Source organism: Euprymna scolopes, chromosome 32 (assembly GCF_053919585.1).
Source record: "Euprymna scolopes isolate OS-2025 chromosome 32, ASM5391958v1, whole genome shotgun sequence".
NCBI classification, from domain to species: Eukaryota; Metazoa; Mollusca; class Cephalopoda; order Sepiida; family Sepiolidae; genus Euprymna; species Euprymna scolopes.
The window spans coordinates 78,823,370-78,848,457 of NC_136513.1; the positions used below are offsets into that span (position 1 = coordinate 78,823,370).

The 25,088-nt window shown below is 33.6% G+C and overlaps 1 protein-coding gene across 1 annotated transcript in view; it reads left to right on the top strand.

Annotated features, from left to right (window-relative positions):
• The window catches only part of LOC145256176 (protein MON2 homolog), a 1,437,553-nt gene that overhangs the window by 82,317 nt on the left and 1,330,148 nt on the right, over positions 1 to 25,088 (top strand). Inside the window, exons 4-7 of the mRNA XM_080114764.1 lie at positions 2,582 to 2,709; positions 4,604 to 4,735; positions 10,202 to 10,334; positions 15,075 to 15,092. Of these exons, the coding sequence (XP_079970890.1) occupies positions 2,582 to 2,709; positions 4,604 to 4,735; positions 10,202 to 10,334; positions 15,075 to 15,092 (411 nt within the window). The remainder of the gene's footprint in view (positions 1 to 2,581; positions 2,710 to 4,603; positions 4,736 to 10,201; positions 10,335 to 15,074; positions 15,093 to 25,088) is intronic.

The window sequence follows — 25,088 nt, forward strand, 5'->3', positions numbered from 1 at the left end:
CAAAAACGGGGACCTGCCGTTAAACGTTGCACATTTTTTTTCCCTACTTTATTATTTTCGAACTGTGTGTCAAGGCTTGGATTTACCCCAAAACACACACCACATCTACAAACACCCGGGCAACGCTGGGAACCCCCCATACTAGTATCTATATCTATATATATAAAAGGCAAAATGTGTGTGACCATTTCGTGTATGTCTTCAAAAGGCTTTTCTCGCACACGGTCCCGGGTTCGTTACTATCGCTTAAAACTGTGTACATAGGTCCTATATAATAATATCTAGGAATTAGGAAACCGCGTAGCGTATAGATTTATTTACATCGATTTTTACAAAATTATTGCTATTTTGGCTTCTTGTGTGTTGATTGGGCTTTTTAGTATAAATAAAGTGAAACTAAACTCAAATGACATCTTCGGCATTGCGCCGGGAAAAACGTCCAGAAGCAATCAGCTTTGATCAAACAGCTGCTATTCAATCTAGACAATTGGGAGCTGCTTTCCCCCTCCCCAACATCTGTTGGGGGAAGAAACAGTTAAATTTGGGTAAACAAACCCAAACGCTGCGTGACTTCTATTTGACCTTCTTAATTAGGTCAAATGAAAGCAGCAGAGTTAACTTTTATTGCGCACGCCTGTTTTTATAGTTAAATAACCTGCTTAATGTTGTCTGTCGCCGTGGCTCAATGGGTAATGTAGCACGTTTTTTTTTTGTTTTTTTTCACACATTAATTTCCAACTCAAGGGTACGGGTTCGATTCTCATACTTACCTATCAAAACATTTATTTTATTATTTACCCCCCCCCCCCCCCCCCCCCGGAGTTTTGATTTACCTCAAGACACTCGGGCATTGCCGGGTACCCCCCGCTAGTATATATATATATATATATAAAAGGCAAAATGTGTGTGACTATTTCGTGTATGTCTTCAAAAGGCTTTTCTCGCACACGGTTCCGAGGTTGTTACGATAGCTTACAACTGTTTATATGGGTCCTAAATAATATGTACGATTTGGGAAAGCACGTCACATCTAGATTTATTTACGTTGACTTTTACAAAATTATTGCTATTTTAGCTTCTCGCGTGTTGATTGGGCTTTTTAGTATAAATATGTGAAACTAAACTCAAACGACGTCTTCTTGGCATTACGCCGGGAAAAACGTCTAGAAGCAATCAGCTTTGATCAATCTTGTATATCAGTCTGGACAATTGGGAGCTGCTTTCCCTTCCCAACATCTGTTCGGGGAAGAAACAGTCAAATTTGGGTTTGCGTGACTTCTATTTGACCTTCTTAATTAGGTCAAATGGAAGCAGCAGAGTTAACTTTTCTTGCGCATGCCTGTTTTTATAGTTAAATAAATTCAAACATGCATAATGTTGTCTGTCGCCATGGCTCAATGGTTAACGTAGCATGTTTTTTTTTTCACTTCACACAATGATTTCCAACTCAAGGGTACGGGTTCGATCCTCATACACTCATCTACCAAAACATTTTTTTTAATTATTACCCCCCCCCCCCCCCCGGAGTTTTGATTTACCTCAAGACACCCGGGCATCGCCGGGTACCCCCCGCTAGTATATATAGAAAAGATAAAATGGGTGTGTTTGTATGTCTCGTAAAAACTTTTGACAGAGGCGATGGATTTTCACGAGTTGGGTATCATTTTTGAAGCTCAACATCTTGGATGACAAATATCGAAAAATTGGCCAAAAACATTAATTCCTTCACCCTAAACTGGATCCTTTTCTACAAGGAGGGGTGCCGAAAAAATCGTTCCTTCATTTTCTCTCCTCATGCTACTACGACAATGACGTCATGTTTGACCTAGAAAACATTGACATTAGTTTAAACCACCTGCAAGTGTTTTTAAAGGTTTAATTTTATCCGTTCTTACTTGTATGTCTCTTTGGCGTAGAGGTAACATGTCAGACTTTTTTTTTTACGCCTTAGCCTCAATGCTTTGGGTTCGAACCTATCTTCCTACCTAAACTTTTTTTCCTCCTTTACTCCTTTTTTTTTTTTTTTTTTTTACGTTTGTTCGCTGGTTTGCTTTGTTTTGGTTTTTCCAATTTTTTAATATCATGTTTTTTAAATATTAAAACAGGGTCACCCTCTCCTACATACACACTTCCAAACACCCGGGCAACGCTGGGTACCCCCGCTAGTGTATATATAAAAGGAAGAAGTGAAAGTTTATAACCTAAAAAGACAATTTGGAATCCTTGCAATTGTAGGTTTTGCATTTACTTGGTGTAGTAAATCTATGCCAGATTAAAAATAATGGTATTGTGTGGTTGCTAGTCGTGGTGCTTGCTTTTTACCCGAGTACTTTGAAACCGTTCAGATAAGAAATAATAAAATGAGAAAGGATAAAAGCCAAAATATGTAGTTAGAAATTATCTATATTATTTAGTGAAATGTGCGTGAGACAGAAAAATGATTTTCTCTTTAAATCTGTTTAAAAATTTAAAATCCTGTAAAATAAAATAAAATATGGGTTTTTCTTTTTCGATCATGATTATTTATATTATAATGTTATAAATTTTGCATTTAATATTTATTTATTTTTTTTTTTTCTAGGTTTATTATCTGTCAGTTCTGATGTAGTGAGGCCGTTCATTATGGGATGCGAGACGAAGCATTCAAAGCTAGTGCAGATTGGGTTATCTTCTGTGCAGAAACTTATCTCTCATGAAGTTGTTTCGTTGGTAAGTAGAATATATATGTGCTATGTGAAATCAAGCCCAACAGTGTGCCCATATTCTGTAGAGGTGTGGCTCATTACATTTTAATTCATCTGATTACTCGGTCTATGACAAGAGAATATTCTTTTCATTATTTTGACTCTCGAGCATATATCAGTTAATATCTTATGATTTTATATAGTGATGTCGTTCTCAATTAACTGTGTTGGATATATACTCAAGAGTCAAAACAATAAGAATATTCTATTGTAATAGCCCTACTGATTACATAGCAGAGGACGAAGTATAAATGCTAACAGTTTTATTTAACAACTTACAGAGCAAGATGGAAAGGTAGATGTTGCTGGATTCACGATGATTAAAGTCTGTGATGCGCGACACATTTGTTTACCTCCCAAAACTTTCATGGTGGATCTCTCTTCTTTTCAAGGGCGATAATTCTCCCTTCTTTGGTCCAAGGGAAATAATTATTGCTTTAGGTTGTACCTGATATAAATTTTATAGTTTTACAATAGAAATCCATTGGTAAATTCAGATTAATCTTCTGGAAGAAAAAAAAAAAAAGCTCAAAACATTTATATTGCTTTGATGCTTTATTTTTATTTATTTTTATTTTTATTTTTTTGCGATAAATCGGTAAAAATTCTGAAACTTTGTAATATTTGAATTATTTGGACGACTGTTCTTATCTTGTGTGTTATCCATAAAAACCTGTGGCAAAACGGATGAAGTACTAAGTAAAACTGTTTTAAGTGACAGTCTTCTGAAGATTGAAGGTTCAATCTTCAGTGCAGGTGATACTAAGAATACAATTGCGAATTACTTAAATCTTCTACCTGATTATTGCTGATGGAATAAAAGCATTCTAACCCCGTTGATAAAATAAAGGCTTCCATTCAGCATAAAGATTGCAGAGTTTAACAAGATGTGCCTGCAAAACGTTGGAGATTACATTAATTCAAACATTGTACAAATAACACTCTCATAATGTGAACTCAAGATGAGAACAGTGGTCCAAAAAATCCAGATAATGATGTTCGTCCATCGCTTGCGAAGATGACTGTGATCATGCAATCCTTCTGTGGGTTTGAAGATGTCTTGTTAGACAGATTCACGCTCTCAAGTATTTCCTGCATGTTAAACAGCTGTGGGATAATTCCATATCAGATGTTTGTTCTGTCTTTTCTAATGTCACGTTTTCTCTTGCGTTCTTCATTGCGTGCAGATTCAGCAAGTCTAGCCTCTTTGTGAGTTGCAGCATGCTAGGAATATCTTTCTAGGGTTAGTTTTTTTTTTTTCATTGAGGTTTGAGGAAGACCTTCAGATTGTCCTTGAACTGTTTCTGCTGTCCTCCTGCGGGTCTTTTTCTTTTAGACAGTTCATCGTAAAGGAGTTGTTTTGAGAGCCTTGAATCAGGCATGCAAGCATACATGATCTGCCCAACAAACCTTGCACTGCTGTAACATGGTGTGTAATGATCCAAGGTTTGACCGGACTCGAACCTCTGTGTCTGGTATCTTGTCTTGCCACTTGATTTTTAACAATCTATGGAGGCAGGTCATATGGAAATGGTTAAGTTTCTTGGCATGTCTAGCATATACAGTCCAAGATTCACAAGCATACATGGTAAGAATCACAGCTCGAGATATTTGGAGTTTTGTCAGTAGCCTAAATCTGACTGAATTAATTCTTTGTTTGGGAAAGCTTCTCTAATCGGACTTATGCTGCTGTTCTTTTTGCTTGGAACTGCAACAATGACTTTACACTCAAGATACCCCCAACGAATTAAAATTTTTTTTAAGCCACAGTTATGCACCATCCCAATACATGCAGATATTCATGCTAAAATGAGATAAACAAAATCCAATGAACATTTTTTTTTATTTATTTATTTTAGTCAGCTGCAGAGAATATTATCAACATGTTATGGATACTGATGGAGACAGGAACGGAAGAATTAAAATTGTTACAGACTGCATTGCTCTTAATTACAACTAATTCTGTGGTCCAGCATGATCATCTTGCTAAGGTAGGAAAGATTTTTTTTTTTTTTTTTTTTTTTTTTTGTCATATATTATACCATTTTGCTAAACATTTATAATGCCATATCTTGTATTTATGATGGTTCCAAGTGTATTTGCCGCATCAAGAGTCACGGCAATCAATCCAGATCTGTCTACTACTGAGTCCTCAGCATACTTCAGTCACTTGTGATTTCCATCGCCATAGGAAAAGGGCTGGTCATAGCTTCTAAGTCCTCTGTTAAGAGTACATAAATTCTTTACGGCTGCGAAAGGAGAGCTCGGAATCTCAAAAAGCTAGAAGTGTTTGACCAATATAACCTCTGCCAAATTTCTCTGGATCCGCTGGCGCTATTTTATTTCCATTATCCAAGTTGAGACGTGCTGCAAAATTATTTCCCAGAACCAATCTCTTATAAAAAGAAGACTTAATGGTTTGGCCATGCTGTGCACTTCAACCCACTAAAGGTCATTCATGAGGCAATAGCTTCAAAATCACTCCAAAGTTGGAAGAAGTTTGAGAGGCCAACTGAAGGCATGGTTGCCCTCTATCAAGATATTGGATTGAGCTCTGGCTCACAGGTTTATGGTGTTTGCCTCTGGTCCTAAGACTGGCTGCCTATTACCATCTCTACTGCGATGGTTGTTGTGCATAGTCTGTGTTCATCCAGGATACAGTGTTCTATAGGAGAAGCATGTTGAATGAATATTGTCTCAAGTACAAGTATATAGATGAATGCTATGAACGGCAAATCTGCAGTGAGAAACACTTTTAGTTAAAAGAAAAGACCACCCAAGAAATTGGTTAGTTTTCTTATGGCTGCTTAAAAACTGGTGTTTATGCTGAGATAGCGGATGACTTGAAATTCTACAGATTTTTTTATATTAACTCTAGATAATACTTGTTCATTATTCAGTTTTTATGTCCAATGATTAAACAGCTAATAAATGTCAATTAGAACAGAAACAAAAATGTTATTTCAAACTTCTCAAAACATTACTTGTTTTAAACTTAAGCTGTGATTATTATTTTTTTTTTAGTTTGGAAGGAAAATTTGTGTGTTACAGCAGTGACTGTGATCACATAATTGACACGATGACCAGTGTCTAAATCAAGCACTAAATTTGGGTGAAGATTTTAATGTTCACTCCAGATAATACATTCTGATCAACCAGTTTTTATGCCCATAAATAAAACAGCTGATAATTCTCAAGTAGTTCTGCTGTGGGACCTACTCCAAATGATACTATATTTGCCAGTAAAATAGACAAAGGTTTGGTTGGTCTCTGTTGATCTCAGAAATGGATGGGCCTTTGGACCTTAAATTGAACACGTTTTTCAGCTAGAAGAAATATTTATTCTGGTTGCAAGTCTGTTTTTCTGAAGAGTTTTTATGTCCCATGATTTAAATGGTTAATAATTATCAATTGGAAGAGAAATAAAGTGTTATTTTAAATCCCTCAAAATAAAGCATTGTTACTTGGTTTAAACTTGAGCTATGATTTTTACAGGGTGACCCCCCCCCAAAAAAAAACGGGGCCCCAACTCTAATTAGGCCCCGTTTCTTAGTGTTTTGTCCGACGATTGAAATTAAACTTTGGTCATAACTAGTTTATTATAGTCAAAACATCACATCAAAACACTAGGGTTTTTGGCTTTTTTTTTCTCCGTTCTACAGCATGTGTTCTAGATGGTCTCCATTTAGCTTTTGTTTTTCTTGGGCGGGGGGGGGGGGTCACCCTGTATTTGGAAGGAACATCATCATGCTCACACTATTATATGGAAATAAAACTTGGCATCTCAAGCGGAAATACATTTGATTCTAAGTGCTTTAGAAAGATTCTAGGGATCCAATGTAGTAATCAAATTTTCAACTAAGAAGTCAAAGTGCACTAACCAAACTGTCTAGGCTGGCTTGGAAATACCTTAAGAGTGGGTGGCTTCAAAGAGAATGGCCAATGAAGTGTTTCTAACTGGAAAAAGGGAGAAAAGAAAAATGAACTGGAAGCAGACTATCAAGAAATTTTTTTTTTTTTTGTAAATGAAAGAAATGTGTGGGATGCCGTGGATTTGGCTTCAGATTAAAAGCGGTAGTATGCTATCTCCTGCATTATAGGACACGGGAGTTTTAAGTCTAAATATTGCTTTGTCGCAGCAGTAATTGAGAAAGCATGATTGATATGATGGGCAGTGTCAAAATTAAGCAGTGGATTTTGATGAAGACAAAGAGTAGACGATCATGACCTGTGCAGTGATAAATGCAGATCAACATTGCAATGACTAACTTTCAATGGAAAAATCCTTTGATGGCCAGCACATCATCTGGAAGTTCTATTTTTCTGGCAATCTCAGGAACGTTTAGTCATGGCGAAATCTGTCGTGCTCTACAGCTTGATAACTTAGACATTGACGAGACATCACTTAACTGCACATACACAAGGATATTACGAGTTGTATTGGACACTAGCGGAAAGAAACACCAAACTCTCTATAGGTACCTTCTGTCTTTAAGAGAGCAGTCATTAGTTTGCTTACTCCTGAAAAAGTAAGTCAAAACTTGAGTGACACTCTTTTATGGAATCCATTATGCAGCAAAGATTCATTGAAAGATCTCCTTGACTAACTTGTGTTTATTTAGAACTAGTGGGGGTACCTGGCGTTTCCCGGTTCTTTGGAGGTGTGTGTAAGGGGGGGGGGTAAAGTAAAGAATAAGCAAAGTAATAACCCTGTTTAAATATAAAAATAAAAACGATGGTTTAAAAAATCGGCAAAACAAAAACAAAAAAAAAACAGCAAACAAACGTAAAACTTCTTTAAAAAAGAAATCTGAAAAAAAAAGCATAAATCAGGGAAAAAAATGGACGTGTTCAGAAAAATAAAAACAAAAAAACACAATGAAAAGCGAAAAAAAAAAAAAAATGGCATAAATAGCTCTTCGATTCGGTTAACTCCATGGTGCGTTTCACCCAGTAGAATTAAAATTCCATTCCAGTTTTTTTAAGTAACTACGAAGTAAAGAAAACCCAAACCAGTGTTCCTTCGTAACTGTCTCTTGTGGACGATTTCGCAACAATGTTAAGTGGTAGTGGGGAAGGAGGAATTTATTAGAGAGAAAAAATTTTACCACTTCCATTGATCTTAATCGATTTTGGCAGTGAACTCTCAGCAGGTAGAATATAGGAATCTACGATTATCGAGGAAGTGGATAGGTAATAGGTCTATAACACACCTCAGATATTGTGCTGCAGTTTGTGCGTATTACATTTGCATGAAATGTCTTGATTTTTAATTCTATTAAGGTCAAAATCAGAAGGGGGAAAAATGAGTTCATTTTATATATATAGGGATTACACTTATTAAAACAAAACAGAATAATCTTTGTGCGTACTTGTCATAGAATGAAGACAGAATGAAAAATCACGTAAATTGATAAAGTAGGTTTTTTAACTAAAAAATCAAATTTTTATGGCAAAGCGAAACATGGGACTTTAGTCAGCTATGTTAAATAAATAAGAGTGAGACAACTCAATTCGAACTATCAAGATCAAACTCCATCTGATAATGGATATATTTAAACTGTGTACTGCTTTATTGCAGATCAATATTTTTTTTAATTTTGAAATTGCTATCAAACGCAGAGATATGAAATTTGGTATAACACTGGAAGAGCATAACAAGGTGCCTTATTTCCCTGATTTTTGTGGAATTTGAGCAAATATTTTCTATTTTCTGGTAATTTTAAATGTGTATCACTTTATTTCAAGTGTCTAAAAATGTATATTTTTGGTAATAAAACAATATTCTAAATCCAAAAACAAGAACTAATTTCACATTTTGTTTAAGGAAATATTTATTTATCAACATAACTCCCATATTTCAAAATCACTTTTAATAGCCTCTTGTCAACTGATGATGTCAATCGGCGGATTTGAGATGATGTGATGCTATAGCAAGCTTCCAAAATCTTCCAAAGTTCATCCTTTGATGAAAATTGAACAGCTCTTTCATAAACTTTCATCTTTATTATTGACCACAGCTGCTCAATTGGGTTTATATCTGGAGAACAAGGTGGCCATGTCATCAAATTTTCTCTACTAATGACTTAGCTGAGTAGGATGGCACATTGTCATGCATAAAAATCAATTTGCACCAATGGAAGGTCATCAAGCCATGATGATAAGTGCTAATTTAAAAATGAAATATAAGACTGGTTTGTCAGTTTGACATCTTCTGGCACTCTAAATGATCCAATTAGTTCAGCGCAGATTATTCCAGTCGAAAACATGACACCTCCATCTCCCTGTTGATGACTGAATCAATGAGGGGTAGGGAATCCAAGAGAACTCCAAATTTTGGCCCACCCATCTGGTCCATCAAAGGTTGCTCTGGCCTCATCGGTGAAAAGAACGTTTTCAAAGTTGGTTTTCATGCATTTCTGAGTCCAAGCCAAACATTTTTCCTTCTGAGTTTGCTATGGGCTTAATGCTTCTTGCTATTTTGTTTAAGACATTGCAATGTGTCTTTCTGGACAAAGAAGGTATTCCAGCCTTGTCAAATATAGCAGCACTGTTGCTGCCCGGCTGCTTGATAAGTTGACGGCGACGGTTTCTAACATCATGAGAAGAAACTGACTTGTTTTTGTCCGAGCTTGGTTTGCTGCTTGGATTTTCAATGAATGAAGACAATGTTTTTCAATCTCTTTCAAGCTCCTTGGCTAAATCTACCAGAGATAAACCTTCTGCAAGGCCTGCAATAGCATGTTCCTTTTCACTAGCTGTCAATCGACCCTTTCTAGGCATTTTGAGAGACCTGCAATAAAGTGATACACACTTAAAATTACCAGAAAATAGAAAAATTAGCATGATTTTCAAAATATTTGTTCAAATTCCACAAAACCAGGGAAATAAGGCACCTTGATATGCTCTTTCAGTGTATCAAATTTCACTTCTGTGTTTTGATAACAATTTCAAAATTTAAAAAAATATTGACCTGCAATAAAGCAATACACAGGGTTTAGTATTAAAATGACTAAAAATTCTAAATTTTTGTCTTAGTTAAAAAAAAATACTTCAATTTGTGCTTTTGCGAATATGACCTGTTCGTAATTGTAAATAATCACTGAATACTCTAAATATTCTTGACCTGATTGAAGAAATCTAATGATTTGTCTAGACTTTTAAAGGATGGTCTTGTAGTATTTTTGTCATCAGATTCTCCCAGACACTACTTTCTCTTTTGGAGATGTAACTTGATAAGCGTTAAAATGACTTTCATTTGTAGTTTTCATTTATTGCAGAAATGAAAGATATTGTCACTATGAAAAATATTCCAAGCAGGAATAGTTATATTTGCAAAGAAATTGAAGCAAATTACATTTTTATCTTTAACAATATAGATCAATTAAAAAACAAACAAACAAATCTTTCAAAGGTTAAAGTATTTTAAAATAAATATATTTTTTTTATCTCTGCAGGCATTGGTGTTGTGTTTCCGACTCCATTTCACAAAAGACAGTACCACCATCAACACTGCAGCTGCTACCATCAAACAATTAGTGAACGTCGTGTTCGAAAGAGTAATCATTGAAGACAATATTGCATATCAAGGTAGACGTTTGTTTTTATAAATTTGTTTGAAAGTTGATCCTCTTGATAGACTATTCCTTGGCTTAGCACTCGGCTACATCACATGATTTTAAAATATAATCCTCTTTCTTCTAACTTCCAATATTGCCCAACTCCAAATCTGCATTCACATTAATCAAACTCCAATCTAACAATGAATATGTTGTGTTGCTGTCCCTCGAGTTTAATTAATTGTCTGTGCCATATTTGTGTCCTGTGAATGCATATATTGACAATTCCATGTGAAATGTTATTTAAAGAAATTTTTTTTTTTTTTTACAAAGGAAATCACCACTTATCAAGGCCTAGAGGCCACTCGAGGATAAGGGTTAAAGAGTGTACAGTGGTCAAAAGGACAATATCATAGTAATTGTTAGAAGTGTAAATTTGGTAAATTGGATTACTTAAGGGGGACGGCTCAAGAACTTGTTTACATTGGACTTGAAGATGGCCATATTCTAGTCAGCTGGAAAACAGGTAAATGGAAGAGAGTTCCACAGGTGTGCAGTTCTTAGAAAGAAGCTTTTTTTCATGTAATCTTCGTTTAGGTTTAAGCACAGATAAAGAGTGTAGGAAATTATTGATAGTGGTTACAGCCAAACGAGTGTTTCTCGTGAATGTTTAACGAGGGAGGGGGGGCTGTAGATTGGAGCTCAGACGAGCACTTGCCATGAAAATAACGATAAAACAGAGACAGGCTCGCAACGTCTCTTCTCTGAGAAAGAGGGTGCAGGGAAGAGAAAAGGGCATTCCCCCCTTAAAGCCATTTTGATCAGGGCTCTTTTTTGCGGCGAATAATTATTCTCCGGAAATGTATGATAAAAGCTTTGATCTTTCTTGTTGGAAATATAACACTTGATATATATTTGGGAGTTATAAGAATAAGATCGCTTCTTTAAGACGAGACTTATTGGCATAATGCAAATTTCAAGAAATTGTTTTGGAGATCATTTTTTTTTTTTTTTTTTTTTTTTTACATTGGCATCTCCACTTATCAAGGCTTAAAGGCCACTCGAGGATAAGGGTTAAAGAATGTACAGTAGTCAACTGGACAATAAAGTAATCGTTAGTAATGGAAATTCAGTAAATTTGTTAACTTAAGTCGAACGGCTCAAGAACTTGTTTACGTTTGACTTGAAGACAACCATATTGTAGTCAGCTGGAAAGCAGGCAAACAGAGTACAGTTCGACAGGCGTGCAGTTTTAAGAAAGAAATTTTGTTCACATAGAGTATCAATGAAATAATAAAATGACAATACAAAAATATATACTGAATATAGATTTATTCATGAATGATACATCAATTGGGGTGTAGGATAAGTAACTCTTTATACCATGATATTTCAGAGCCTAATGCTTCTCATCAGAAGAGAGGAGAGGAGATGCTAGGTAATATAATAGGTATGCGACTTCCAGCAGTAGTTACATTAGGAGCAAAATAATTGTGCAGTGAGATAATATATTGACTGTTTAAGGAGGAAATGTTAGCAGCAAAGTGATTTCTGTGATATAGGAGGAATATAAAAAAAAAATAAAAAAAATTTGTCACCTCGTACAACTTTACCTTAAAATGTTTATATTCTTACATACATGCATGTAAATGTGCTTTTGGTGATTTTGATAAACTTACGAATAAATTTTTGTTTGTAAATTTTTTTTTTTTTTTTTTTTTTTTTTTAATTTTTGATATTTTGTGACAACAGGGTTTCCAGAAAATCATTAAAGTTTAATGTTGTTATTTAGGAAGAAAAACAGACTGTTTATTTATGCTTATTCATAACAAGTTATCAGCGTGGGCATTCTGGGGTGCCTAGCTCTGTCAGTGTGCTGTATGGTTCTGTGTCAGACGTCTATTTCTCAAGATTGATTTTCGCACACTTCACCTGAGGCATCCCTACTGGGGAATGCTGACGGAACTATCCAGGTAATTTTTGTTCTGCTAGAGTGTTCTTCCTGTAGAGAAGTGGCTTCAAGCCCCACTTTCCCAACCTTCGAGTGTCCTTTTCCCCACTGTGGAAGGGAGATAAATAATCAATTATCAATAATGAAAAAATTTAATTTTTATTTACTTGCTAAACTGCTAGGATCTAGACGTTCATCTAGTAGATGATCTGTGATCCTTCTAATTCAAGTATATGTTCTGAAAGAGTAATTAAGTTATTACATGAATGGGGACAAGCAAAACTCGCAGATTTATAGATTTTTTTTTTTTTTTCCACCAAAGTTTGATAACGTGATCGATGGTTTATTACGAGGGTTTCCATTTAGTAACATTTAGAAAAAAAAAAAACTCGGCATTTAAAAAGAATCAACAGGAGATAAATCTAATGTAATTCGATTACTACAAGAATTGGTGAATTATATTGAAGATTTTCTTGAAAACCAAGAATGGCTGGGAGTTTTAAGTAAAAAAAATTTGAGACGGAAATGAATTTCGGATGAAGATAGGTTATTCGTATTATTTGAATTCTTTGGATTACTGTCTTCTCTTGAGTGTCATTTTCACAACGTTTCAGTCAATGTAACCTTCGCCCCTCTTCAGGTGTATCTTGTCGAACTTTGAATCTTTCTAATCTAAAAGTATTCTTTCTTTTATTTATTTATTTATTTATTTATATATGTATATATATATATATATATATATATATATATATATATATTAGTGATGGGACGATTCCAATATTTTTCCCAATTCCGATACAATTACCGATTCCAATTCTTTATAGAACTCTAAATATTTAATTATAGAGTTGGTATTTTCCTCGATTTCCATAAAAAAAAACAAAAAAACATCAATATGTAAATATTTTCGTAAACGTAAAATTACACTTGTGGAATCTATATCTATAGATTTTAGCTTTATTGGCACTTGAAATCAATAAATATTTATTATTTTATCATTATTAGCAGCAATGGAAGATTTTGCTTTAAACCAAATCAAATAAAAAAGACAAAAGAATAGTTTTGGCATCGGAAAATAGCCCAATTTTTCCGATACTGATTTTGATATGTCCAAATTTGCCATTTTTTTTCTCGAATTCCAATTAATCGTCCTAATACTATATATGTATAGCAAAATGTTTTGAAAATTACTCAAGAACAGAACAGTTGTTTGAAGAATCCAAATAATATGGAAAATCAATAAGTTACTTCAAATTAGTATACCGTTTCTCTTAATGAAAACTTAGCTTGGGCATTTTTGTGTCCATAAAAGCAGGACACTTGACATTAATTATATCCCTTATATTTAAAGAATTTTTTTTTGAATTTTTGCTCATTTAATTTCTATTTTTTAACTCCTTGATTAGAAATCGTTTGATAAAAAATGTTTGACAGTAGACACAGCATGAAATGAGAAAAAATGTTTTGTTTGTCAGCATATTTAGACTTTTTTTTTTTTTTTTGACATCGTTTTCTTAAGTTTATTTGCATAGAAAATTTAATTTGCATTTTTTCCTTTAAGTTTGCATTCATATTATTTGCATGGTTTTAAATTAAATATAAAACAATTTTTTTTTTTTTTTTTTTTTTTTTTTTGGAAAGGCTTCAGCATAGAGGCTGCAATGGTTTAAAAAAAAAAATTATTTACAAAAGAAAATTTCGAAATGACTGCAGGTTATCGATTATTGCATAGGTTCTCATTAGATCACCAGAGTTGAACAATGTTCAACCTGGTCAGTATCAGATGGGTAACTTTTTCGAAATACTAGACAGTGACTCCTCCCTGCAAAATATGTCAAAATCAGATTACAGCTGACAACTGCAAAAAAGATTATCTTCTATATTCTGTTTGAGAAATCTGAGGTTTTAGTGCATAATGTGTAGAAACTACTAAGCAGAAAAAAATATTTAAAAGCAAATTATTTCTATACACACAGGAAGTGATCCACTTTGCTGCACCATCTTTATTGTATAAAAATGGATATTAAAAGAAAAAAATTCTTGGAAATCCTCCAGACAATACATGAAGCCACTTGGTGTAAAGAGCTAAAATGAATGAAAGATGATTATTGTAAAGGCAGGAGATGCTTATTGGCCTTAGCGTTGAAAAAGACTAAGAAAACAGTAGGAAGAGCGAACTGAGCCTGCAGTTCTTGGAAAGCAGCTACTGGGTAGAAAGTTATATTACAATGAGTTATTAAAATAGCGAATTAATGAAGACCACTAGATTAATGAATCAAATGAACTGGAACAAATGCAGACAATTCTGAAAAAACGTGACCTTTTGGGCTTTTTGGTTTGGAGCAAAGTGTAGTCTGGTACTATACTTTATCTCCTCTGCCTTTGATCGGTGAGGGAAAATCTTCTGAATTGTTGCAATTTTTATTTTCATCCTAATCCAGCATGATCCTTTTTAGTGGAACTGGATTATTCCCAGGTTAAAAATCAATCTTTTGTTTAACACTGACCTCGTGAAGTGGTAACTGAATAAGGACTTTGTAAATTAGTGTTGATTTTACAATTGTAATTAGGACAAAATGTAATTTTGTTTCTCTTGAGTAATTGAGAATCTTTTTTTTTTTTTTTTTTTTTTTACTTTTGACACCATCACCAAATACATAAAAGAATGAAGATTAACAGTGCAGCCTCTATTCCAAAGTTCTACCAAAATCATTTTATTTTTTTATTTCAATTTGGTGACGGGTCTTTTACTTTTTTTTATTTGATGGGTGAAAAGAAATTTTCAAATGCTTAAAATGTTGTCGTTTTTCTTTCTTTCAGCCAAAGTGAAAGCTGAAGGTAATTCACTTTTAACCACTGGTTAACTTGTATTTCAAATAGTTGGCTATTTAACATCTAGCACAGCAAAATACTGTCAACTAGAGAAAAGATCACAAACAAAAAAGACAAAAGCTCACTATAATCAAAATAAAATATGAATTACAAAGTGAAAACTTGGAATTTTTGTGAAAGAGCTTTTAAACTTAAACAATTTTTATGGCTTCATTGAATTTGCAGTGTATAACCATTAGAGAGGATGAACCTTGCTAATTCAATGATATATATATATTGTATATAAATAATTGTTAGTCATGATTCCAAAGCCATAATATTTGATTCATATTTTTTTATGAAATAGATTTTGCATGTAATTCATTGAATAGTGGAAGCCCACCAAACAATTTAGAGACAAATGTATTTTTTTCTTTATTTTTTTTTTCTTTGGAATGTGGAATGAAAAAGAATTTTGTAAGAAACTTTTGACTAAAGGAAATGAAGAGATTGAAAGTTTGAGGAAACCTAATAAAAAAAAAAAAAGAAGCTTATTGCAGTATTATATAGCTAAAACTAATTAGTCAAATTCACTTCTGTCTTTACTAACCATAAGCACATATGTAAATTAGATGGCAAAATGTCTCTTTACTCCTGTATTAGCTTCATGGATAAATATAGAAGTAAAGTAACTTATTTTGCTATCTAATTTACATTTTTTTTTTGTACACGCTTGGTGAATTAGATGGCAATGCTGTAAAGAGTTGCTCTTTCCTGAAATGCTTACTGAAGCATTAAGAAATATTAGATTAAACTAGCATAGTGAGTGGTGGAACAAGAGAAATCCAATAGAATCACTCACTATTTTTAAACAGAACGTGTTCTGAAAAACTTTTTTAAAACCAAATTCTTCAAAAATGGAATCCTATTTCTGATTAAAAACACTATAAAAAGATTAATTTGTTAATTATTATATACTAGCCGAGGTGCCCGGCATTGCCTGGGTGTTTGGAGGTGTGTTGAGCAAAACAAAAAAAGTTGCAGTAGGCAGACAGACTAAAACCCGTGACGTGAAGGTGGAAAAGAAAATGGCGGTGTGTGTAAGGGTGTTGGTTGAGCCAAAAATAAACAAAAACATAGGAGTAGTAAGCAGGCTCGAACCTGTATCACGCCAGAGGAAAAAGAGGCGAAAAAAAAAACCAAACAAATAAACGGTCTTACAATGTGCTTATCGCAGTTGTAATGTCACGGGCGGTCAAAATAATGCCTTTTATGTGACGTTGACGTGAAGGTTGAGTGACTTGCAAAAAACGTCAGCAAAAAAACTGACCCTCCCTGCTCCACTGCTTAGTTGAGGGTAAAGGAATTAATGTTTTTGGCCAATTTTTCGATATTTGTCGTTCGAAGGGTTGAGCTTCAAAATGATACTGATCTCGTGAAAATCCGTCACCTGTCGAAAGTTTTAGGCAGACGTACATACATACATGCATGCCTTTAAACAGACAGGTGTAATTTATATTATAAACTATTTGTTTAGGCATTAATGGGTTAATATAAGTTTGTATTTTCAATACTTAAAACCTTATTTTGTAAATATATATTCTGAACATTTATGAACTGCTTAAGTGTACATTTTACTACACATTTTGTAATATATTTTAAATTTTAGCAGTTTTTAAGAAAAACTTTGATTAGAAAGTAAAAATTCACATTGATTAAAAAAAAAAAAATTGAGCTGGATTTAAAAACACAGGATTAGCAACTCTTCACAGAACTGGTAATGTTTTATCAGACAGTATACTTTAGTTGTTGTCATGGTTCAAGAAGCAAAATTTTGTTAGAAAGCTGATGTATTTTTTACCTTGAATTTTTTTGTTTGAAATCTGAATTGTTCTAGTTTTGAAGTCGTTCATGAATCAGTTTAACTGTACATAGATAACTAAGTTAGAGAGGGGGGGGGAGGCTTGTTTTAAAGAAAACAAAACAGGTATAATCTATAAAATGTTTATTTTCAATGTGGAAAATGTGATAATTGTAATGCAAAAAATATAAACAAGCAAAAGTTTATTCAATGTATAATTTTTTTTTTTTTTTTTAAATTAAAAAAAAATTTTTTTTTTCGTTTCATTTATTTTGATTGTGGTGAGTCTTTCAATTTTCAAGGTGAGCTTTTGTCTAATAAGAAAAAATGTCAAACCATTAAAGGATGAATTTTGAAACGGTATAAATAGTATTTGTTTATAAATTTTATTATAGACTTAAAATTTTAGCAGTTCCTAAGATAAACACACATAAAAAAAAAAAACTACATTAACTTATACACAGTGGCACCAAAAAGAAAGTCCGCACTTGTCATTTAAAAAAAAAAAACTGCAAATTTAAACTAAATTGAATGTAACTGTTAAAATAACCTATACCTCATTTGATTTGCATTTTATTCCTCTATAATTTTATCTATTCATATTTGACTTTTAATTGAAATATCCTAGTGTTCACATCAATTTAAAAAATTAACTTCAAATTAAGAAGGCAAAAAGAAACTCTGCACAATGGAAAATTATTATTTAAATGTAACTTTAGAACATTAATGCAAGACAAATACAACAGGAACACAATGAACTAGTTAATATTTAGTAGCATAGTCCTTCTGAAATTTGACAACCTGCAATCTTTTAGACATATCTTGAATTAGTCTGCGACAATACTCCGGTGAAAGGGCATCCCACTTCTCTTTAATTTTTGTCCAAAGTTCTTCCAGATTTGAAATTTTATCATTGTGTAGCTGTTGCGTGATGTAATGCTATACGTTTTCGATAGGATTGAGGTCTGGAGATTGTGCAGGCCAATCCAAACACGGAATATCATGCTTTTCAGGGAATCTCTTGACATTGCCAGCTGTGTGAATGGGAGCATTATCCTACATGAAGTGGGATTATTATCCAAATTCTGGCCAAAGTAGGGTAGAAAATGCTCAGTCAATATATTAATGGACTTGGTTTAATTAATTCGACCTTGCAAGCAAACTATAGGCTCTGGACTGTTGGCACTAATAATGCCCCATACCAAAACTGAACCTCCACCAGCTTCAGCATTGAAACTGTGCACCTACGATTAAATTCTTTATCCTTCCTTCCACGGATGTATTGCTTACCATCACTGCCTACCCTATTGAACTTGCTTTCATTGCTAAAAATCACTTTCGACCAATATGAAGAGTCATGATCGTCATTGCATCTGACGAATTCCAGATGGAGCTTTCTGTTCTTTACAGAAATCGTTGTCTTGCAACACAACCTTGCAAATTAAATTCCTTCAATCTGTTCTTAACTGTAGAAAGAGAGCACTTTTTAACAAGATTAAACTGTTGATTTGGGGAGCCGTTTCAAATCTGTTTCTTTGGCTGCGGATCTTGATAGCATTGTCTTCCCTGTAAGAAGTAACTCTAGGACGACCAGATTTAGGGGCATCATGAACACTGCCAGTGTTTTGGTGCTTTTGCAGTTATTTTCACTATTTTCTCATCACATTTCAATTTGTGGCTGATTTCTCAATTACAACAATAATTACGATGAGAGATGCTTTGTTGCCTAAAAAGTGGATATTTTAAGCTGTTTTTAAGCTTATTTGTTGCTGCAGAGTTACTTTTTGCCTTCTTGATTTGAAGCTAATTTTTAAATTGATGTGAACACTAGGATACTTCAATCAAGTCACATATGAGCAGGTAAAATTATAGAGGAATTTTAAGCAGCTAGATTCAATTTAGCTTAAATTTTCGGTTTTTGAAAAAAATGACAAGTGCAGACTTTCTTTTTGCTGCCACTAATATATAATATATATATATATATATATATATATATATATACCTACTTATTTTTGTATTACTTGAGTTTACTACATCTGATCAAAATGTTTTCATATCTAAGGAGTAAACTAGAATTATGAAAAATGTTTAAAAAAAGTTGTCACACACACATATAATTTCCTTTAAACGAATTGATTGTTGCTATTTCTTCTGATGAGTTAAGGGCAAAATAGATTCAGTAATTGATATAATTATTGATTACTCTTGCGCTACGAAACAGGTACTGTCAAGAATTTTAAATATCAACTGAACTAAAGGAATAAATTGTAAGATGGTCAACATCATGAACTTTGGAATGTAGTCTTTTGTCATTTTTTTCACTTATATATATATGTGTGTGTGTGTGTTAGGATGATTAATTGGAATTTGAAAAAAAAAAAAAAAAAATCAGAACTTTTTGGGGTATTGTAATTGAAAACATTTGTATCTAAAACGATTCTTTTTGTTGCTTTTATTCATTTATTTTTGATTAAAACTTAATTTTCCATGGCTCGTACTAATGATGAACTAATAAATATTTATTTACTATAAATTGCCAGTAAAATTAAAATCTATAGATTACTTCCTGGTGTATTTTGTATTTACAAAAATGTAAGCTGATAGTTTTTCAAAGATAATTAGCAAAAATTGAGATTTTAGTTATCTCCCCTAGATAAAACTGGTGATCCCCCCCACCCCCGGGAGTTATGGCAAGCAGAAAGAAACGAAGTTTATCTTCCTTTTTCTTTTTCTCTTTTTTTTTTAATTTTTTTTTTTTTTTTTTTTTTTTTTTTTTTTTTATCAATATTTAACTGATCTCAGCAAGCTTACTTTTTCTTAATTCAAACATTGGTATAAAATACATTCTGAATTCTAATTAAGATGTCATTTGCAACTACCTTAACTAGTGACCCATCTTTTACTATGTTATTTATTAGTCTCATCCTCTCTCACTGTGTGTTAATTGATTCTCCCCAACCCCACCCCGCTTTTATTATACAGCTTTGATCACCCTTGTTTTTGTCACTCTCTTACTCTGTTCATTAAATGAATGGTAACATAATTCTAAAACAAGATTAGGATAGTTTATTAGAAACACTAGTGAATATCACCACTACTATTAATACTATTTAAACCATAGCTGGAGAGAGAGAGAAGGGAAGATATAGTGGACAAACTAATCTCATATATAAAAGGCACTATGTCTCCGTCTGTCTCCATATTTTTAAACTCTATCTCTTCGGAAACAAAAAGTCGCAGAGCAGTGCTAGGGGCCTCAAATGATTGGATTTTTTATGGGCCGTTTATTTATGAGTCCTTTGCTGGTTAAACTAGTTTTTAAGGAGTCCAAAAAAATGGGTCAAAATTGAATAAAAAAAATCGTTAAAAACTTTGTATATTGATCTTAGTTTATTTTTAATCAGTTCATATGTGTGTCATGTTGGTACAGTGGGTAAGTCACCAACTTTGAATGCTTGTTTTGCTTTCGGTTTCAATTCTAGCTGATGGCACCCAAATACTTTTACTTTTGAAATCACAACTCTATAATAATATATACGAAATCTGGACAAATTAAAATATCATATTTAAGCGAATTTTACGACGGACAAAGCTGCCCCATCCATCCCCACCCCCAGTTTTGAATTAAAAAAAAAAAATATTCGTACATTTAATTGATTTTCTAAATGTTTTCTCATGAAAAAAAAAATATCAGAGTTCAGTGGTTGACACAACAGGTCACCCCCCCTCCTCATTTTCTTTAGTTACCAATACAAAATTGGTCAATATCATTTATGTCAGTTACATACTTAACATACTTAACAATTTAGGCCGGGAATTAATTGCTCTCTCAATAAAGAGGTTGTATGCAATGAGGCTCGGGAGGAGGGGGGGCAGTAATTCTTCATTGCAATCTCAACATTAACGATTCTTTAGAAATGTTTCGGTAAACAAGTCGTTTCACTGCCATTGTGGACATTGTTTTATTTTTAGAGTCTGCATTTCTATGGAATATTAATCTATTGAGCAGTGATAATTGTTGACTTGTCTTTAATTTAAACAGGACTTTTTATGTTGGTACTGCGATGCCATTAATGCAGAGTTTCTCAAACGTTGACTTTAAAAAAAAAAAAAAAAAAACTTAAGTGGAGCAGGAGTTTATTTTGAGCAACTTCATAACTTTTACGCAACACTTTTTCATTCCTCTGGTACTACCAGATTAGGCTGTCTGAAGATAACACCTTCTCAACTTAAATGCACCAAACAATGAAGTTGTGTGTGTGTGTGTTTTTTTTTCCCCTTTCCCTTTGCAAAACACAATCATGTTCTGTAAAGCCAAAGGCAACAATTTTGGTGCTTATGTATTTTTGGCACTGCATTATTTTTAAATTGTTTTTCAGGTTAAATGCAAGTTTCATGATATTTTTTTATTTTTATTTTTTTAAATTGTTAGGTGGAAGCACAGAGTTACAAAACACCCTTCCCTCCCCATGTTAAGAATGGCTTTCGAAATATTATTTCAGCAGGGTACCAAAAATACACAAGTACCACAATTTTATTCTACAAAACAACCAAACTAAGCACTCATAATAAATATTTGAAGATATAAAGAACTTGGAGCATAAAACTTTTCTTTTTCTCAAAATTACCCGATTTCGGATTACGTAATCTGAAAAGAGTTGATATGCCATGAAACAAAACAACTGAACCAGTCGAGGGTACATTCTCAACGTTCAGTCCGACAAAGGGTGGGTTGTTGGGATTTCTTCTCACTCTGCTCTGTCGAGCTGAGGTATTTGTTCTGTTCGGTCTCAGGAGATCGATCCTCCCAGTTTTTATCTCGTCTTTGAGAAGAGATTAGTTTCTTGTTAATCACCTGAGGTGACCCTAAAGAGGAATGCTGACAAGGCTGCTCAGGCATTGTTTTGTAGGCCAAAGTGTGCTAGCTCTTCAAAATCATACCTATTCTTGTGTCTAACCTTTTGTAGAGGAGGTAAATATACTCAAGATTTGGGGGGTAGAACAGTTTCGTGTTTCATTTCATGCTTTTGTAGCTGCCGTTTCGTATTTTCATCAACTGTATCGATTTTTGTCATCTTTGTTTTGGGAGTGCAATTGTTAGAGATGGTCCCAAGTTTTTATTTATTCTCTCTTTGCTTGAGGTCAATTTTTATATCTTCTTCCTAGGTTTCCTTGCCTTTCCTCACTGAACTGAACCTGCTACCTCAACTGTTCTACACCTACAAACCCAAGAACTCTCATCCATTCACTCATCATGGCTATATCACTGAAGTCTACTATTCTGCACATGTCTTCTTATATTGTCCAGATTTAATCTTCCTCTTAGATCTCCAGAACTGAGCCGATCTTTTAAGACCTGCATTATACATCCATTGCATCCTTCTCGTGTCATTTCTCTCCATGCAACCCACATCCTCAACCCTCACTTGCCAGGTTTCACTTGAATACATCACGGATGATGGTTATAGTGTTCTGCTTATTTGTAATAACAAGAATTTCATGAGCTTATTCCATATAGGATTAGTCATAAAAATTATATATATATATATATATATATATATATATATATATGAACAAATAGCGAGACCCGACGTTGCCTGGGATTAAATGATGATAAACAAATCTATAAACTTCTATCCTTTTATTGTCATCGAAATCGGTGAAATTGACCATTTTTTTAATCGGATCGATTGGTTGCCTGCTTTAGTTGGCGAACCATCGTTGTGCACCAGGATTAAGGTTCACATGCCTCACCAGAGTTACTAGGTCCACAATACATTGTAGTCTACATTGCACTGCAGAGAACCTACTGTTAATTTTATAAAATTATTTTTCTTTAATAGCTTGAATTAGTTTGAAATGTAAAAGTCAAGTATCACGGTTCACTTGTGTTCTAAATAGAAACATTAATTTCAAACACACACACACACACACACACACAATGCCTTTTATATGTAAGTAGATATAGAGATAATATCTACTTATATATATAAAATATAAATTTGTGTGTGTGAGTTGGTTCCTGATGGATTCCAAAACGGCTGGACAGATTTTTATGAGATTTCACACAAATGTACTTTTGTTTCTGGGAGTGTTCTTAGATAGGTTTTGTATAGGAATGCCTCTGATAAGTATCAAAACTCGATAAAAAAAAAAAAATCCCGTTAAAGAAAGAATAGTTAGATTTTGACCAAATTTAAAGCCATGCAGCCTAACATCACAAGTGCATTTGAGAAGCTTTATCACTGCACAAGCAGAAGGCCCCAGCATATAAAATCAACAGTAGGTTCTTCGATTAGATAGGGGTGTGTTCAAAATGAATATTTGTGTTTAGAGCACAATCGAATCATGAAGCTTGACTTTGGCATTTTAAACTTTAATTCCAGCCGTGATGTATAAAAATAATTTCATAAAATCAACAGTAGGTTCTCTACAGTGCAATGTAAACTACAATATCTTGTGGACTCTCACTGCAGAAAGCTATGTGAAGCTTCATCTTGGTGCATGGCGGTGAGTCCCTGACTAAAGTAGGCAATTAATTAATTAAAAAATGGACGATTTCACGGATTTCGATGACAATGAAAGTTTTGAAATGTAGAACATTTATTGATCCTTATTTAATCCCAGGCAACATTGGGTTTCCCTGCTAGTAAACTAATACTTTTATGTAATAATGATGATAAATGAATGTCAATACCAAACAAATTGCAATCTAATTGGCTTAGATGTACTTCCCTATTGCTACTGACAAAAGAAAGGGAGTGGGTGGGTCACTGACACCATAACCAGTTGCTTCAGGTAGATGGAGCTTGTCAATTCTGGAAGGCAGTCTATTTAAGGGAAGTTAAACCCTAATTTCAAACCTTCCCTGCCTTGTGGACTACCTATAGATGGGAAAGGCTTCCGGAGTAAAGCTTGAGGAAGAATGAAGAGTCCCTAAGGCACTTTGATGTTGCCTACAAGTTTATTCTATCAGCACTTGTGTGTCAGTATAGGTGCCAAACTGTAACAGCCTTGCTGTTACTTTAGATTCATCAGTGATATGGAAGGGGGGGGGGGGCAGCAGCCTGCCCTTCATATCGAACTGCTCAGGCTAGCATCCAAAGGATGCCCCTTGCCAGGGCCTTCTCTGATCGATGGAGGCCAGCTACTAATGATAAAGTAGAATTAAAGAGACTTATTTTAGTTATGGAAGAAGAATGTTTTAAAAGCCGTCACGATTTATAAATTGTGAATGGGGAGGGGTAAAAAAAAGATGCTGGTAATGATTGTGTACATTTACTATATTTTAACTTGAAGTATACTTTTGTAAAACTTGTGGTTGATTTGCTTTGGCAATTTCTGGAAAATAGTATAGCAGTGTCTGACAGAAAATGGATTTGTTTAATGTAAATAAAATTCCAAAACTCATCTTTCAGTAAAGAAGTTAAAACAAAAACAAACAAAAAAAAAAACGGTATTAATAAACTTGTGTTTTGTAAAATATTTCTCAAAATGAAAAAAGATGCTTGGTGCACATCTGGAAACTTTTAATGCAACAGTAGTTGAGATAAAATACTTTATCTAACCATTACGGTTTGGTTGCTTTTAATGATCTGGCCTTTGTGTTTTGCTGTTTTTTTTTTTTTTTTTTTTTTTTTTTTTTTTTTTTTTTTTCTAGGTGACCTAGCTGTATTTGGGAACCTGGCCATTTTTGCTTTTGGTAAAAGAAAGTGTCAAAGACTGAGATAAAAGAACAATATTAGTATTAAACAAAGCGTTTTGCAAAACTAATTGTATTTTGCAGCTTTAAATGAGACCAATTATGAAATAGGTTTATAATATTAGAAATAGACAGTTCTCTGAATTGTTTTAAGTAAATCACATTCAAAATAAGGAGGAAATTCGTTGTGTTGTCTGGATTGTAATCTGAATCAAAAGTGGATGAACAAAGAATTTTGCATCTAGCATACGCAGATTAATGTTGATTGGTCAAAGCAATTCTGCTTGATCAATCGAATGGGTAAATTTGCGAAATCAAAAGCTGATTGGCATGAAGAACAAAGTTAATTGTTTAGAAGAAAAAGGGAGATAACCCTATTTATACCAACACCATTCCAGTCGTGAATATAAATTAGTATTTAAAAAGTTATCGTATATGAATTAGCATACATATCTGTTGA